We start from the raw sequence: 17,982 nt of genomic DNA, 5'->3' as shown, positions 1-17,982 counted from the left end.
TATACCCAGCAAAATATTAGTCTTTGAAAGGGAACAACCCACTTGATTTATTAACAGCTGAAAACAAGGTCACAATCAAAAACCTTTACAAAATTACAGATGTCAATACATTTGCCTGAAACACTAGTTTACTTATGTTGGGGTTTAAGCTCAGCCGTAAATTAGCCACACAGTCACTCTCTCACTCCCCCCCGCTTTTTCTGTTCCCCTGCTCCCAGAGGGATGCGGAAGAGAATCAAAAGAATGTAACTCCCACGGGTTGAGATAAGAACAGTTTAGTAACTAAGGTATAACACAAACCACTACTGTTACCACCAATAATAAGGGAAATAACAAGGGAAGAGAATACAGTACCACCAGCTGAGCGATACCCAGCCCAATCAAGCAGTGAACTAGCCCTTCTGGGTAACTCCCAGTTTATATACTGGGCATGACGTGCTGTGGTATGGAATACCTCTTTGGCTAGTTGGTGTCCTGTCTCTGCTTCCTCCCAGCTTCCCCTCCACCCTGGCAGAGCATGAGACTCAGAAAGTCCTTGGTCAGACTAAACATTTGAGCAGTAACTAAAAACATTGGTGTTATCAGTGCTGTTCCCAGGCCGAAAGTCAAAAACACCAGCTACTAAGAATAGACTGCTACTGCTGAACCCAAGACAACTTAGAAGTTCTATCAACCATTTAGCTCTCTTAAATGTGAGCGGTTGTCCTGGGTTCTGCAGTAGCAGTCATTTTTCTCCTTCTTGGTAGCTGGTGCAGTGCAGTGTTTTGACTTTCGGCTCGGGAACAGAGCTGGTAACAATGATGTTTTGGTTTGGCCAAGGACTTTGTGAGCCTCATGCTCTGCCAGGGAGGAGGGGAAGCTGGGAGGAAGCAGAGACAGGACACCTGACCCAAGCTAGCCAAAGAGGTATTCCATACCACAGCACGTCATGCCCAGGATGTAACTGGGAGTTACCCGGAAGGGCTGGGGGACTGCAGGGTTGGAGGAGGTATCGGTCGGTGCTTGGTCAGGCTGGGGGGCGAGTTATCGGTCAGCTGGTGGTGAGGTGTTGTACTCTCTTCCCTTGTTATTTCCTTTATCATTGTTATTATTGATGGTAGCAATAGTGATTTGTGTTATACCTTAGTTACTAAACTGTTCTTATCTCAACCCATGGGAGTTGCATTCTTTTCAATTCTCCTCTCCCTCCTCTCCTCTCCTCTGGGAGCAGGGGGAGGGAAAGAAGTGGGGGGGGGAGTGAGTGAACAAGCTGCCTGACTGGGTTTAAACCACAACAGTGGTATTGTGTAGTAAAGGAACAATAACAAGCAACATGCCTTTCACATTCATTTAGAATTTAGAGGTGAAAGCAGGTATAGACAGAGAGGCCTAAAAAGACAAACATTTATATGAGTGTTAAGAGATACCAAGAGAACAGCAGGTTTTTCTGGCTTGGTTTAGTTAATATTTTATACTTGTAAATTGTTTTCCAAAGCTTTCAACTAAATAAAGTTGCACTTAATGTCTATTTCCAAAGCAGAAACACTGAGGCAGGCAGACTCTCACTTCTTTTGATCAGAAAGCCTGAGACTTCAGAGGCTTTCTGGCTGATGAGCTTTGTCAGAATGGCTAATTCTCTGTGAAATGGCTTGGCTTAGATGAAGCATCATATTTCAACAAAACCATTCTGACAAGCTCCAGTATAGGATCACGAGGGCCAAGGCATCAAGCAGCAGAACTTAAAGATACATCATAAATGAAGATGAGTGCTTTTTTCTTTTATTCACTATGTTTTTTATAAACACTCAAAGCAATGCAGACAAGTTTGTCTGGACAGACCACTGGAGTGATCTAGTTTAGCAAGTCCTGCCTGGAAACCATTCAACAAAGCCCCTGTTGATGGCTCCAGACAGTGCACCTTCCAACCTAGATGAACGGAGAGTGCAAGACACCTAACGTAGGTGGAAGTCAGAAATATTTACTAGAGCTTTTCATACATTCAGAACTGACACTGCTGTGGCACCACAGTTTCAGCCCTCATTACTCTTCTTCTGGGTAAAGCAGCTTCAAAAGCTACTGCGCTCAAGATTACCTGTGGCAGCTGGGGTCTTCTTTCCTGAATGCTGTATTTCACCCAGGCCATCACTGCATTGAACACCTGCTCTTCACTGCGAACATTTAACTCATCACTGGATATAATGTCTATGAGCTGATTGGCAGGAAGTAGCATGAACTCCTCACTTTCCATTACCTGGTTAAACAGAAAGGGAAGGGGAGAGGGAAAAAAAAAAGTAAGGACAATGGTCAAAGCACCAGAGCATTCACCACACCAGCACTTCAGCGCAACTCTAAAGAGGATACAGTCCACCTGAATTACAGTCTAATGGACAGATCCAGTAAAATGCCAAATAACTGTCAGTTTTGACATCAACCCATGTGACGGGTTTCCTATACAGAGCAGAATGCAGCCCCTTGCAACACAAAGACACTTTTAGATGAGAATGCAAGTGAAAGGGACCTTTACACAAATTTTTTTTTTGTAGGACACTTCTAAACCCCAGAACGCACTGACTGGATTTCAAAATATAGGAAAAAAAACAAACCCCTTCTTTAAAATCAGTCTCCTTGTTTGGCATGTCTAACACAAAGCAGAAATAAAAATGTTGCATAGGTGATAAATATGTGACTGAAAAGCACTATCAGAATAGGGAGGCTCTATTCACAAGAAATTCAAATCAGAGAACAAAATAAAAGTCTCAGAAAAAAGTTACCAGAGGCATTGTAGAGAACATGGAAAGTCTTCCCGAGTGCCGATTTGTGGCAGAACAAAAGTATTTCAGGAAAAGGAGATGAACTCATTTGATCCTCCCCTCCCTCTTTCATTCGTTCTTAATATATATGTACAAGTCCAGATGCACTAAAGAGGGAATCTGAGCCTCCTAAGGCTCTAAAGACTGATCTCTTGTGAAAGTCAAGCCACTGACAATCTCCAAACACATAATTCCTTCAGCACGCAAGATAGCAACCAAGTTTCTCAGGATGCTTTACCTGTCACTGAGGACTGCTCAACACAACACACTGCAGAGCACACGTGAGTCAGTCTGTGACTGCCTTGAGAAGTTACAGAGCTCATGCACAGCCATGCCTTCCACACAGGTAGCATGGGAAAGATGCAAGAATCAAAATAAAGAGAACTGCAGAAATGGTTTGATTGACAATTGCCAGCTTGGCCTCCCTACAAGCATTCCCAGTTTGTAGACTGTAATCTCCAAGAGGTTCAGTGACAAAAAGTAACTTAATATTGGCTTGTTCTTATCATTTGTGAGCACATTAGAATTCCATGACTTATTTCACGATTTGAAGCACAAATTAAAGAAAAATATCTTGACACAACCATCTCAACAGGAGTCAGCTGTGCAATCCTTTTAACTACCTAAAGAAATGACTTAAAAGCACTCAACAGATACATAAAAATTGGCAAGTTACTGACAACAGAAAATACAGTTAAAAAAGACTACAACTATGAGATCAGTTACCAGACTGTTCTTGGATTCCATGGGCTTTCAGGAACAGGTTAACCCACACTTCTTCAGCCTTAGAGTAAGAACTGGGTTGGTCATTAAAGATCTTTATCAGCATTTTTCCATAGTCTCCCTCCTTTCTACATTGACTAGCTTATGTCTGAACTTCACTCTGACAGTTTGTAAATGAAGCAGCCTGAAAACAGAGGCTCTGGAAATTTACGAGTTAAGGATAGTCATCTAGACACTCCCATCCTCCCTCGGAAAACTCAGCTCCATTGATAACCTCACAAAACTCAAAGTACTGGAAGCACTTCTGCAAACCAAATCATTACTTCTATGCAACTTGTTAGTTTATACAGTAAATTACTTTAAATGCTTTGGCTTATTTTGGCTTAATTATCAGGCCACTAATAATTACCTGATTAATACTAGTGGTCTACTAGACTGACTTCTTACTAAACAAGAATAGGATGGGCTTCATTTTCTCTACAGTATTCATGTGCACTGCTGCTTTTACAAATAGAACAGATGTCAAAGTATACAATATAGAGTGCATTTTTTGTTTGTTGATACAAAGCACATGTTGTTCATCCCCAAGTATATTTTTCCCTTCACAAAGGTGTCAGAGACCAAACAAAAAAATACAAAAGTTGTTCATATACAGCAGAGTTGTTAACAGAACCATTTCACATTATGTCTACAAGATTAACTAGGGGGTTTAGGCAACAAATTAAATTAAGGGGAATGGAAAACTTGGAAAAATATTTTACCAAGAAGTTAATGACATAATGCAGGTACATACACATAAACATTAATAGAACTAAAGGTCAGTGCAGCAGAGGACACTAAGCAATACAAACCGCATTCAGGGTAACTGCATGGATTGGCCTGATGCCTAGTGCTTAACATTTTACATTGTCATTCAGAAAATTCCCATCTCACATTTCTGCCCAGCTCAAAGGAATGATGAGCGTACAGCCTCTGCAGAGGCAGGCACATTTTTATCAGTTCTCAGCCTCCACAGTAGAGGATGATTAAGTAGCTAGATCACTGGCTTCCATCAGACATTATCAATCCACCCTCCATAAGGAAAATAATGGCAGAATATAACACAATCCCAACAAGCAGCATCACTAAGATTGTCTGCAGAGAAACAGTGGGAGCAAAGAAATTATCATTAAGGATGAAGAGCTGCAAAATTCCCAGGTCACTGAAAGGGACATCAAAACCTGCCCAGGCCAAAAAAAAAGTAGTGCTCTAACCTAAGCAATTATTTTCCAGAAGCCGTGATTCAGTTAAGCCAATTTTAATTTGCATCATCTTTGAGGAGGAGTGTTTTGAGTCCAAAACTTTTGCTTTGTGTTTTAACAGGGATAAGACAGACAGAAAGCTGTTTTTGAGGGACTACAAAAGAAAAGAACCCCATCGCAAGCAGCCCTTAATAGCCAGCTACATGTATTAATGCTAAAACATTTTAAACAAAAATTGTTATGCTGTTATAAAGTTATTTAGAGACTTGTAAGCATGCCCTACTCATGTAATAACAAAAGCAGCACAGATCTAACCATTAAAACAACCAAGCACTGAAAAAAAAAATAAAATAGCTATACCATCCTGTTCCTCCCCCCTGAAAAAATGCGCAAGAAACGAAATGCAGAGCAAGCACTGAGCACATGAAATGGAGCTAACATGTAGGGCTTTTGGGAAATCACCAAATTCTGCAGAACACAAACTCTCATCTTAAACAGCAAATTCTATTTTCTAGCCTTTACAGATAGGAAAGATGTATTTAACTGCAACTTTTAGAGTAAACTGATGTCGTGCCTACAGTTAGATACCAAGTATTGTCTTCAATGTGTCAAACAGTCAAGTTTGATTGTGTTTGCTTCTGCTCATATTTTTCTTAAGTACTGACTGAAATTAATACAATTCCAATCTGTTTCCTGCAGGGGAAGAAAAGTCAGCAAGCTGCAATCAATCACAGCATTTACATACTGCAGCTTCTCTGGGGACACTAAATGAGCATGAGGAATTGATACCGGAGTTAGCCCCTTTGGAAAAGATCTACCTGTGAAGAAGGTAGAAAGAGGAGATTTCTCCACAGCAGGCTACATGTTACAAGGGATCGAAGAGTGCAGTTTCTAGAAGAGGCAAGAGGCTAATCTCTTTTAGCAGGGGAAAAGACATCCATGCTAAGCGCACTCCTAGAGAGCAGCTCGTTCCCAAACACACACAAATTTTTACCCTTCCAATAAGGGCTCAGGAAAGGCACCACTTAAAAGCACTAGGCTCCTTTCTGCATCTGGGTGTAATAGTAAAGTAAAGACCCACTCTTTCAGACTACTGCTCCCAAAATTCTTAACTACTATGCTGATCCTTCCTTGAACCCGTTGCTGGCAATTCCCCAGCCCAGAAAAAAAAAAAAAATCATCTAGGCAGAATTAACATAGGAAGAGAGACTTGAGTTTAGAAAGGCAAGCTACAAAATCTAAACAGTTTCTGCTGAATAATAGATGCAAATCCCCAGTTCTGCTACAGCAAGGGAGTTGAAGACTCCACTGAAGTAGGTGTATGCTCTTCCATACACCCACCTTTCCAATCCCTAAACTCGACATCAAACTTCTTTGGTTCTATTGATGTGCTGTCCTTCGTTTAATACCTGGCTCCCCTCCAATCACATAGAATCCAGAACATTTCTGAAATATGAACGAAATGTCATACCATTATGCAGTCCTGTCAGATTCACTGCCAAACTCCAGCTACACCTGCAACCTTGCCTTCCACATAGCACTTGTCACCCAACTTAAGAAATACTATGGATCTTATACAAACCATCAGTACAACACAGTCTTACAAGTACTTCTTTCCTCTTTCTTCCCTACCTAATGACTGGTACTCACCACTATTAGGGCACACAGCAAATGTAAAGGCAGAATTTAGAAAGAAGCACAAGATGAGAGCTGCTCAAAGTTGTCACAGGACACATTCATACATTTTACACCTTAACTACAACACACTAGCTTCTTACCTCCTGGAAGTTATGCTGTGTGAACTTGTCAGCAATCCTCAATAGTTCACGGCATGAGTGGGTGTCAGCAAAAGCTCGGATGCCCAGGCAATTGGAAGGGTCCAACTGTCTCTTAAGGAATTCGCAGCAGGCCTCCTGGATCTCAGCCAACTGGAGAAGGCAAGCAGCTGGCAACAAGGTCTGGACATTTCCCTCTTCTACAGTGATCTGAGAGGTGTATGCAAAGTCTATCAGCAGTTCCATGGCCCTTTCATCAATGTCTCTAATTACTACCTCTGTCTGTCGAGACTCTGCCAGCTCCCCAGTGAACATGGCTCGGAAGTAAGGGCTGCAGGCTGACAGAATCACCCTGTGGGCGTAGATCTTCTTTGCACCAACTACTAGCACCACATCACACAACTCCCGGTGCTTCCTCAGAAGATTGATGACTTCCAAGGTTTGTCGAGGGTGCTTGTCAGAAATGTAGGGCATGCGAGCAGGCTGCGGCACCCCTTCTGGCAGTTTGTTAGGATCTCCAAGTGTGCAGCGGCTAGTCACATCCATTCCGGTCTCTCCTGGTCGAGTACTGCTACACCTGCAGCAGAGGAAGTCATAAGACAGGACCATCATCAACTAATCTACCACCAACTGTAAGCCAAAGCTCTACAGCTCTCATTGATTACAAGCACAAAACCAGCAGTGCTTGTAGCTCCTTGTTGTAACACAGAAACAAGCACACAATCACGTGAAAGAGGAATCTGTCTCTAACCAAAGCATACCTAGAAGTAAACAAATGTCAACTTGCAACAGGCTTATATTTATACCTACTTTTATATGCTTTCTATGACACATGGCTGTAATACCCAAGTACACATACATATTCATTAACTGAACCTCATAATAGCCTTGTGTGGTAGAGAAGCAATATCCCCATTTCACAGAGAGTGACTCAAAGCAGAAAAGATCAGCCCACTTGCCCATTGTCACCTGAGTTTTCTTTAACAGAGCTGGAGATGGATTTCCAATGCGAAGAATTCCAGCTGCATGATTTAACCAAACTTTTCTGTTCTTCTACCTACAGTTTTTTAGAGGGTCACCCATCAGTGATATCTGAACATATTAAACTGTCACACAAACTTCAGTAACTTACATATCCTGCAGCCTACCATGAGTGTTCTGGGTTCACAGAATACCAATTTAATCATCACCTCTTCAGTTATTTTTGAATTATGGAGGCTTCTGACTCAATCCACCTTCCCTGACACATTTCAAAAGAAGGTTAATCTTTCCCAAGAATGGTATACTAAGAACTGCAGAAAGCAATCAGGATTATCAGACTGATCAGGAAAAAGTCAAAACAATCAAAGTATCTACAACTATCGGCCTAGTGAAAAAGGAAGAAAATAACGTCAAGATGATGACTTTAGAGATGAGGAATGACTTGAGAATATATAAACCAAGTTTCTGGCAAACAGTAGGAACAACATACTATCTTACAAGTTCCACATGCAATGTGTTAACTAGTTGATCTTCTTCATTATGAAAGTTCAGGTACCTTTCCTTTATCTCTCACATCCCTGAGCAGATGTCAGCTCTGCCACAGCCCAGGTGCAGTACCCCTCTGCACAGCAACATGACAACACTGTTCAGCCTCTGCACCAACAGATCAGACTTCACACCACATATTCCACTAACCGAAGCAAATGGGAATGCAGTATTGCCTCAAACCCTTCTGCAGTTCTGCAGGGATGAACCAAGATGACACATCTCAAACCTCACTTTGCAGAGACATCTGCCTACACCCCAGGCTTCACAACATGTTATGACTGAAATCAGTGCTAAACAAGAACTAAACCCAACTCTATTTTCAGCAATCAGACTAAATAAGCAGATCAGTACACACAAAACTGAGGTGGCATTTTGTATGTTCCAAGCATACCATATGTGAATTTCTGCCACATATCATATGCACAATTATTAAAAAAGATGCATCAACATCAGTAACATATCAATTACTATGAAAATCAAGAAAATGAAGGAAACTATTTCCTCTTCCCACTTCAAAGGAAAACCACCACTTAGATCAATTAAAGCATACTGCACAAAATATCAGAATACTGATAGTTATGAATTATACAGTTAGTACACTAGCTTTGAAGATATACTGAAAGACCCAATACATGCTATCCATTACCACCTCCTTTGTGAGCTGTCACTACCTCACTTGGTTCATATTAAGAGTTAAAAAGAAATCTAACTTTGCATTGCAATTGCTGAATGCATTTTGCAGCATGCTTGAAGGATAGAATTAAAAATAAGTAACTCACATCTTTTCCTCTCATTATTATGTCAAATGCACTTTCTAACCACAGGGAAACCAGTCTCTTTGAAGCAGTTCAAATTATTCACTTGCATCTTAGCCTGTTTTCTCATTCCCCCCATACACTCTGTCATCATATTCCGATGTTTCAGACCATTACCAGCTGGATCTCCCCTCCCGGTTTTGTTCCTTGCTCTCGTTCAGCCTCTGCACCTTAAATGCCTTGGGTTTCACCTCAATTCCATCTTTTTTATATCCATCACCATTCTCCTTTTCTGACACCTCTAACAAAGCCTTCTGCTGTTATACTGCCTCTCACCCTCCTCCACTCACTCTTGTCCCTCACAACCCAAATTCACCTAGTAGGGTTTGACAATCATTTTCAAAGCTCTGCCAAGTTCCTCATGAAAAATGTGCAAAGCTCTCCTCACAGCAACATAGACAAAGTAAGTTTAATGGTACCCCTACACCCCCACCCCCAAGACATTGAATAAAGATCAATTTACCTAATTAGCTTACATTCATGGCCTCAGCAGCTAAGGCAAGTAATTTAAACCCTCTACCGAGAGATGGAGAAAGTTAGTGACAAAAATCCACCTGCAGAATCTAGCTCTTGCCAAGCAAGACAAACAGATTTTTACTGTGCATCAGGGCCTTCAAGCTATGTCAAACCAACCCCTGGGAGAAAAAAAGAAAAATACGAGCCCTATTAAGACACTTACTGTAATAATTTTTGGTCAGTCAAATCACAATAGTACAGAACAAGCATTCTTCAAATAAAAAAAAATTCCACGTAACTAACATACCACAAGAGATGACCTATGTCCAAGACGATACCTGCTTCCAGAAAGCAAAATCCCTCTACTACACCTGTAGGCTTTCCTCAAAGAGAACTCCCACTAAAAACAGCCCTAAAGTATATCTCAGAACTTTCTAGACTGGCACAGATTCTAAGTACAGAAAGATTAGATTAAGGCTATGCTGCCACAAGGAATACAGTGTACCTTGTCAATCCCACCACATAAGACTCTGTTGACACAAAGCAATGGGGTAGACCATCTTATGCCACATGACTGGCCAGATTTAGGCAGTAGTCCTTCCTAGCCAAGACTGGACAGAACAGGATTCTTCTGCCCAAATGAGACTGCTTAACAAGTCTTTAAACTGACTGAAAGAGAGTCTGGTTAGTAAGATCTGGAGGTGTTCCTGCATTGTTCCCATCAGCATTCATCTGGGCGCCTGCATTGCATCCAGCTTCCTTCCTTCAGGAAAGTCCTGGTTAATAACTAAAGAAAACTGAAAGGATGGAAAAAAAGAGTAATAAACAAATTAGCACATTCATCCATAACTTATCTCTGGGTAATGCAACAGCTTGGGAATTTTCATACCGGATCAAATCAGATACCTGATGTTAAGCACTGTGGGTTGCTGCTTACACAGGCATGAAAGCATGAATTAGAAGGACACTGACAGCAAGCATGTCCACAGGTATAATAATTGAACTGCATTATGCATGCATTATGCATATATATGCATAGAGAATGAAATGATGAGTCAGTAGCTTAGAGGTGTGAAAGACAGAAGGCAACACTTGATTCTCACATGGCAGGCTAGCTGCCTCACACACACAAAGCTAAGAGCTGCTCCTGAACTCAGGGTGATTAAGAAGGGTTGAGGATCAGAGAGGAAATGTGTATGCAAGGATAAAAGATTCACACCCAGCTATGCAGATATTGTGGGATTAGCTTCCATCAAAATGCAGGGCTCGGGAAATCAGCAAATACAATGGGATTAAGAAAGGGCTGACAAAGGATCAGTTTTTGTAGCGCACTGCTGCAAAGTACAAATGGGAACACAGGCAGTCTGCAGCACTAAGTGAGCTAGATAAACACGCTGCTCTGCCTCCATTTTACTAGGCTACACCACTTGCCAAAACTTTATTTACTAACACAGACATCTATAAAACATCTGTCCTAGGGGCTTATAGCAGATCCATCCAAAGTTCAGAAAAATATCTAGTAACATAACTAAAAAAAATTCTCTCTAATACTGACCTAGAGCTCCTTAACTGCCAAGTCACTGGACTGCCTTTTTTTTGTTGTGGGTTTTTTTTGTTTTGTTTAGGTTAACATATGTTTTTGGTTTAGCATAAGATTATAAGCAAGCTTTCACACTCTTCAGAAAAAAAAAAAAAAAATATAGGCTGACCTATGCAACAGAACAAGTCTCAGACTGAAAACATCAACTAAAATCCAAAACCATACATCACTACTGGATTTCAGTAGCAACAGATTCTAGTAGCAAATGAAAATTCAAACCAAACCAGTAGCAATTTCTGTCAGCGCTTTGATTTGAATTTAACACATACACAAAGAATATATTATTTCCTATACTGATTACAAAACTGCCAAAACAAAGACCTTTGATTTGGCCTGGCCAAATGCAATACCTTTGGTGACAAAAGTGACAACACCACTGGCAACTATATAAATGGAAGTGCTTTACTGTGACAATTGATACTCTAAGAATTAGTTAGCTAAAAGTCTGTTATCATTAAAAATACCACCAATTCCTCTTCTTACCTAGCCAGCAAGTTCTAGATACACATTATCAATGAGACCAAGTCACCCAAACAAGCAGATAAACCTGACTGCAACAGTATTTTACATTACTCAACAGGAGAGCAGCAAAGATCTGCTGCGTATTTATACTATGAGGGTGGTGAAGCACTGGAACAGGTTGCCCAGAAATGTTGTGGATGTCCCATACCTAAAAGCATCCAAGGCAATGTTGGATGGGGCTTTGAGAAACCTGGTCTACTGGAGGGTGTCCCTGCCCAAGGCAGGGGGGATTGGAACTACATGAGCTTTAAGGTCCCTTCCAACCCAAATCACACCATTCTATGCTTCTATGATATGTCCCTATTCCATTGTTTAGTTTGATTTCCACTTACCAATCCTAGAAAACTCAGTTTCACCAAGAATGAGGATGTCCATACTCTGAAAGATGAAGTTATTGCTGCAGTCTTTCCAAACCTTCCTAAGACTTTTGTATTTTATCTTGGGAAAGAGCTATGTCCAAGCTACTGGTTAACTTCAAGTGCACACGAGGGTCCCAAACGCACTGCTGGGGTCTGAAAACTCTCCCTCAGCATGGTCTGTTCGCCTGCGCTCAAGGCCCCTCCACTACAGCACTGCTGTAACCTGGAATCAGGCTGCAAGGAAGAGGAAAGAGGTAGGAGGACCGCCCCACTTTGCTTGGGAGCTGCTCAAGCCCTCGTGCTTGGCCTGAGCACATCTGCACCTGACCTTGTACTCCACTGATACTGACCTGCTGAGTAGGCTTCCTGGCTTGACCTCAAGCCCTTCTTCATCACTGCAGACTTGCCTGATGAGCACCAGACTCCTGACTGACCCTGATCATCAGATTTGCCCTGCCCTCCTTACTCAGGTACTGTGGGACTACGCCCTTCACTGAGAGGTCCCCTCTGCCTTGCTTTTTCCTTCAGAAGAACAATGCTCTCTTGCAGCTCCCTGACAGTGAGAAAGTATAGCCTACCCCAACTGTCACTGCATTCTCAATGCAAGCGTCATTGTTCAGACCAGCTGGAAACATAGCACCAGGTACTACTCACTCACACCCTCCACTTTTCCCTCCCCAGGCAGGATGAGGAAGAGAATCAAAAGAATGCAAAACCTGCAGGTTAAGATAAGAACAGTTTAATAACTAAAATAAAGTACAATCTCATAATAATAAGGGAAATAACAAGGAGAGAGTTATAAAACTAAAAGGGGGACCCCACCCCCCAAGCCAGCAAACACAAGCAATTCGCAATACAATTGCTCACCAGTCACTGATCGATACCCAGCCCATCCCTAAGCAGCAATCAGACCCTTCTAGCCAACTCCCCCATATTATATACTGAGCATGATATGCTGTGGTATGGAATACCCCTTTGGCTAGTTGGGTCAGGTGTTCTGTCTCTGCTCCCTCCTGCCTTCTTGTGCTCCTCCACACTGGCAAGGCAAGGGAAACTGAAAAGTCCTTGATCAGGGTAAGCACTACTTTAGCAACAGCTAGAACACAGAATCATAGAATAGTCAGGGTTCAGCATTATTCTCACGCTAAAGCCGAAACACTGCACTGCACCAGCTATTAGGAAGAAAATTAACTGTGTCCCAGCTGAAATCAGGACAGCAACATAAATCCTGTTTCAACATCAATGCGTTTTCTCCACTATACCCTTGACCGAAGTATCTGCAACTCCTTTTCTGTTCAAATTGTACTTCCCATCCTCTGAATGCTGTACATATTTGATACCAAGCCACCATGCTTACTAATGAGTACAGACGAAGTCTCACTTCCCTCTTCTTGCAGTATCTAACAGGACTCTTGCATGTGATATTAAATGGCTGCAAAGCTCTGAATAAAACGATAAAAGGAAGTGCTCCACCATTTGCTTAGCTGGACTTTATAGGAAGATTTGGGAGCCTAAAATTCAATCAGGAATCTTTTATCATTTTCTGCTAAGACACGTGGGAGAATAACAAACAAATTTTAACAATCAACACAGAGGCCCTTAAAATATGCAAGCATATTCAAGAACTGAAGTCCACAGCTTATGATAGATCTCTGCTTGACAAGCCTAGACTGCAGCAGTACAATATGTTGAGGTACAGTAATCAGCTAGTTAGGTCAGAAGTAAAAGCATGTAAATATGTCAAACTTGTTATCTACGCTTTACCCTGTTTTGCCAGAGAGGAAGAGAAAACAAAAAGTACTCAAAGGTCTTTTCTGCACTCATTATCCAAATAAAATCTAAAAAAATCCCCCAAAGCCTGAAGTGCCAGGATCAGCACCACAATAGAAAACATCTATTATTTTAGCACCCAGCTGCTGCTCACCACTAAAACTACCTAGCCTGAGTAGCAGACACAACTTCCATGCTAGCAAGTCCAAGGCCACAAAGCCACAAAAGACATGAACTTCAGCACTTCAATTCTCTTCCTCAATGCAACATGCAGAAAACAGCAGACAAAAAAAAAAAAAAAAATTGAGAACCTCCATTTTTCCATTAGGAACACAAAAAAATAGAAAACAAGAAAACAAGCCAAGCCAGTCACCTATTTTATGTAATCTTGCAAAAAGATTTTGATAAATGGAGTACAACACAAGAACCTGAAAAGTTGTGGTTTTACACTGGTTAATGTTTAAACAGTCTACATTGTAGAAGACTAAAATGGAAGAAAGTTCACCTGCTACTTAATCCGTCTTAAAAGAAGGAACTCACTGTAAAAGTCACATACAGCTCATTTTCTAAACCACATTTTTTATCTTGGCAAAAATACTGAATAATACACAACCTCACAGCAGTGATGTCCCAAGGTTTACTCATTAGCTTAACTACAGCAGCACAGCCTTTTTTTTGTTGTGCTTGACAGGTTCATTTAATTAAACAATACAGTGTCATTCTTTAAGGGTTTAAATGACTTATTCATTTATTGCCTTCTTACATAGAACCTGGGCTAATGGTTTCCGCAAATGCTGTAGATTTAATACGTAGAGTATTTCTTCTATGATTAAAATTCATTTTCTACTTCTACATGACTGTTTACAGAATTATTGTTAATAAAAGTTTCCTTGCTTTCAACATCCTGAAGAGTGCTGACAGACTGAGCAATTTGTGTGAGTTGTCTTTACTTCATTTAGAGGTATAGAACTTCAGGAAACTTAGCTTCCACACAGCTTGTATCACACACAAATACAAAAATGTATCTGCTGTTAAGTTTTTCCATGGGATTGCCACTGGATAGTGAAATGCAACTAGTACTAGCAGACAACCCTGTTCACCAACCTGTCATCAAGCTGATTTACTGTGGTAATTGTTTCTCTATATAACAGATATGTTTTTAACATAATCACTGCAAAAACTCCCCTGAATCAAACTTCAGCTTCATCTTGAACTCATTCGAACTGAGGCAGCTGGCATTCATAATTTGAAAACAAAATCTCCTTTTCACCCAAGACCTTACCCCAGCAAAGCAACTAAACTTCTTCAGTTAAGGGGAAAAACAATGCCCCTTAAATTTATTCCCAGGCAGATTATTTCACACACTTAAATCAGTAGTCAAATACTGAATTTTAAATAGGATAGTAAACAGGGTATGGAGAATCATGATAACTTGTCTGCTGTACTCTTTCCAACAGCACATTCATTTAGAGACTTCCGGTGTTGTAAATATAGAAAGATAAATACATTTAAGTAAAGACTAAGAGTGAACACTTTATATTATAATTCTCTTAGCCAGGGCTTAACAACAACAACAACAAAATAAAAATAAAAATAAAAAGAAATTGTCTAGTCACTTAAGAAACCAATTTGTGTTATTTATCATATCTGTGTAAGAGGACAATTGTTCTTCATAGTCTTACCTGCGCATTGGCTTTCCGTCCATGCACTGTGCGGAGAAACCTTCACACTATTCTTCAAGACCTGATCCAAAAGAAAAAAAAAGAACAAAAAAGGGTCATATTCTGAAGGAAGAGAACCTTCTTTCCTCTCTTCATCCTGGCTCTAGGACAACAGAACTGACCACATCCACAGACTACTACGCCTTCAAGCTCTTAACCAGCTAGAATTCACAGCCTAAATTAATGATGTCTTGGACTGCAGAGAATAAAACAGAAGAAAATAACATCAACATTACATTTCATCACAGCTGCATAACGATTCTTTAGGCAAATGGAACGCACACATCATAAAGTCAATACACCATCTGCCTCCCTGAATCCTTAAAACTGTCCTACCAAAGGAAAAAAATACCTCATGTAACAGGGTGTTTACTCTCACTCCTTCCCCAGAGCCAGGAGGTATCTCTCCTTCATACATTTACCAGATTTAAGGCAGGCTGGCACCTAACAAACACCTCACAAACAGCACTGCACTGCTGAACAGCTACACCGAGGAAACAGTATTTGACGCAAGATAGAACTTGTGTCTGGAAACTGAAGATAACTATGTTCCCCAGAGGTAAAAGGGATGCTAATAATGGTACTACATCTGCAAAGATTAATGATGCTGCCTAATGCTCACTACATATCCACTCCAAATATCCATTTTCTGAGGGGAATAACAGTTGCAAACTCCACAGGTCTTCCATGTTCAACCACTAACTTCAGTTCTAATGTAGATTAACCCTTTTTACAAAGGTATCAACCATCTAAATTTTCTTTTAATGTAGACTCAATTAGGAGTACACTTAATTCAATCATTATTTAAAGCAATAAGGCTAACTTAAGTCATATACTAAAAAAAAAAACCAGAAGGGTGACTTCTTCTCGTTCATAAATGAGGTGAGAAATCAGAACCTAGTGAAACTATAGGAAAAGCAATGACAGAATGAGACTGAATAACTCTGACAATAAACAGAAGTAACAATTCAAATAGAAAAACAAATTCTGGAAGAAAAAATAATTTTTGGAAGACTGAAATTGTCTCATTGGAGTCCTGCACCCAACAGTAACAAAAAAATTTTTGGCACAATTTAACTACAAAATAAATATTTAGCTATATGAAGAAGCACATTATTTTATATGCAGCATTCTGTAAGTACATTATCTCAGAAACACAAACACAGCAGTTTGCCAGCTAATGAAGAATAAGCTCAGCCTTGCTGTCTTCCACAGTTGCAAATTACTCAGGTTCATCGTTTCCTGCAAATAAAGTCAGCCGATTCATCCTGGTTAGGGCACTGCATACCCATTTAAATCCAAACTATGACTGCTCGACCTCACTCCCACCAGACTCTGCTATCCGTCCTCTCGCCAGCATCGAGGGGTTCCCGGAAAAGCGAGCCTCACTGCATGCACCCATAGGGAACACCAGCTGCCCCACTGCAAAGTAGCATCTCCACAACTGCCCGCGTGCCGTAACATATTCAAAGGCTGTTCAGAGCATTCTGCACACGCTAGGAAGTACAGACGATGCTATTCTTACACGCCTGATTGCATCAGATTTAAACCCCTTAAAATACACATTAAAAGTCATGAGAGGGAAAAAACAACCAACAAACCAACCAAAAAAAAAAAAAAACACAAAACCAAAACCACCACATTTATTTCGGGATTCTCGATTTGGTGCTCTCCGCGGGGCAGCAACGGGACGAAATGACAACCTCCTCAGCAATGCGTAGCCCTGGCTTTCGGTCACCCGCAGGCGCAAGTAGGTTTCCCGGGACGTGCGGCTGCTGCTCCTCCCTCACGAACACGGCTCCCTCCTGCCCCTTCCCCCGCAGAGATAGAGCAAGCCGGCAAATGACAGTAAGCGGCGCGCAAGGGAGCGGACCCAGGCCCGCAGAAGAAGCCGACCCGAGCCGAGGCGGGCACGCTCCTCCAGGCCGCCGCTCCCCCACCGGCCCGGGAGCGAATGGCCCAGGCCACGCTGCAACGGCGGCCTGCCGAGACAGCGCGACACGCACGGCTGCCAGTCTTGCCCCGCCATGCCAACAGCACCGGCAGAAGGCAGCTCGCCCGGCCCCGCACCGCGGCGGCAAAGGGGCCCTCAGCAGCTGCGGGCTCCAGCGAGAACCAGCCCCCAGCCCAACACCGCCGGACAGCACGAGCGGCTCTCACTCACGCTGGGCGCGGGATCCGCCACCGAACTACGGTCCCGCAACAGCCGCGCCGAACACAGCGCACCCAGCGAGCCCCTCCCTACCGGCAGGAAATGATCCGACCCCGCTCAACTGCCCCGCCAACCGCTGCTGCCGCGCGACGGCCCGTGCCCGCCCCTTCCGTCCCCACCCCGCGGTCGCGGGCTCGGCCCCGTGAAGGCGGGGGCTGCTGCAGCCCGCCGCTGGCTGCGACTTCCCGCAGAGCTGGTCCTTTGTAGGCAGGGTCCGTGCCAGCCGGTGTGTCCGTGGCGGCCGGCGTCATGCGGCACGCACTGTGCCGAGGGCCCCGGTGGCTACCCCTATCCCGCCGGGTAATCGGTGCCCCAGAGATGCACCCACACCTTGGAGGTTCCAAATACAAGCCCAGGTACCGGTGAGGCGGCAGCAAACGATACATGCCAGGCTACCACAGGTCGTTTCTCTCCACGAGTAGTTACGAACTAATCGATCTCCAGAGGTAGTGCGACGGGAAACATGACA

The 17,982-nt window shown here is 42.3% G+C and overlaps 1 protein-coding gene across 4 annotated transcripts in view; it reads right to left on the bottom strand.

Moving 5' to 3' along the window:
• The window catches only part of KLHL20 (kelch like family member 20), a 28,173-nt gene extending 10,565 nt beyond the window's left edge, over positions 1-17,608 (bottom strand). For 3 of the 4 annotated variants that reach the window (XM_062602346.1, XM_062602347.1, XM_062602345.1), the window contains exons 1-4: positions 17,466-17,608; positions 15,263-15,323; positions 6,532-7,105; positions 2,072-2,230 (exon numbers count right to left, since the gene is read on the bottom strand). In XM_062602346.1, the coding sequence (XP_062458330.1) occupies positions 2,072-2,230; positions 6,532-7,105; positions 15,263-15,285 (756 nt within the window). In that variant the 5' untranslated portion in view covers positions 15,286-15,323; positions 17,466-17,608. Of the gene's footprint in view, positions 1-2,071; positions 2,231-6,531; positions 7,156-15,262; positions 15,324-17,465 lie in introns of those variants that run through there. The other variant, XM_062602344.1, reaches the window with a different exon arrangement.
• Between the last annotated feature and the right edge of the window lie 374 nt (positions 17,609-17,982).

This window comes from Pezoporus occidentalis, unplaced genomic scaffold (genome assembly GCF_034315485.1).
Source record: "Pezoporus occidentalis ecotype Australia unplaced genomic scaffold, CSIRO_AGI_Poc_V1 ctg76, whole genome shotgun sequence".
Classification (NCBI taxonomy): domain Eukaryota; kingdom Metazoa; phylum Chordata; class Aves; order Psittaciformes; family Psittacidae; genus Pezoporus; species Pezoporus occidentalis.
The sequence above is the reverse complement of the archived record's forward strand: the minus strand, read 5'-3'. Positions and strand labels throughout refer to the sequence as shown.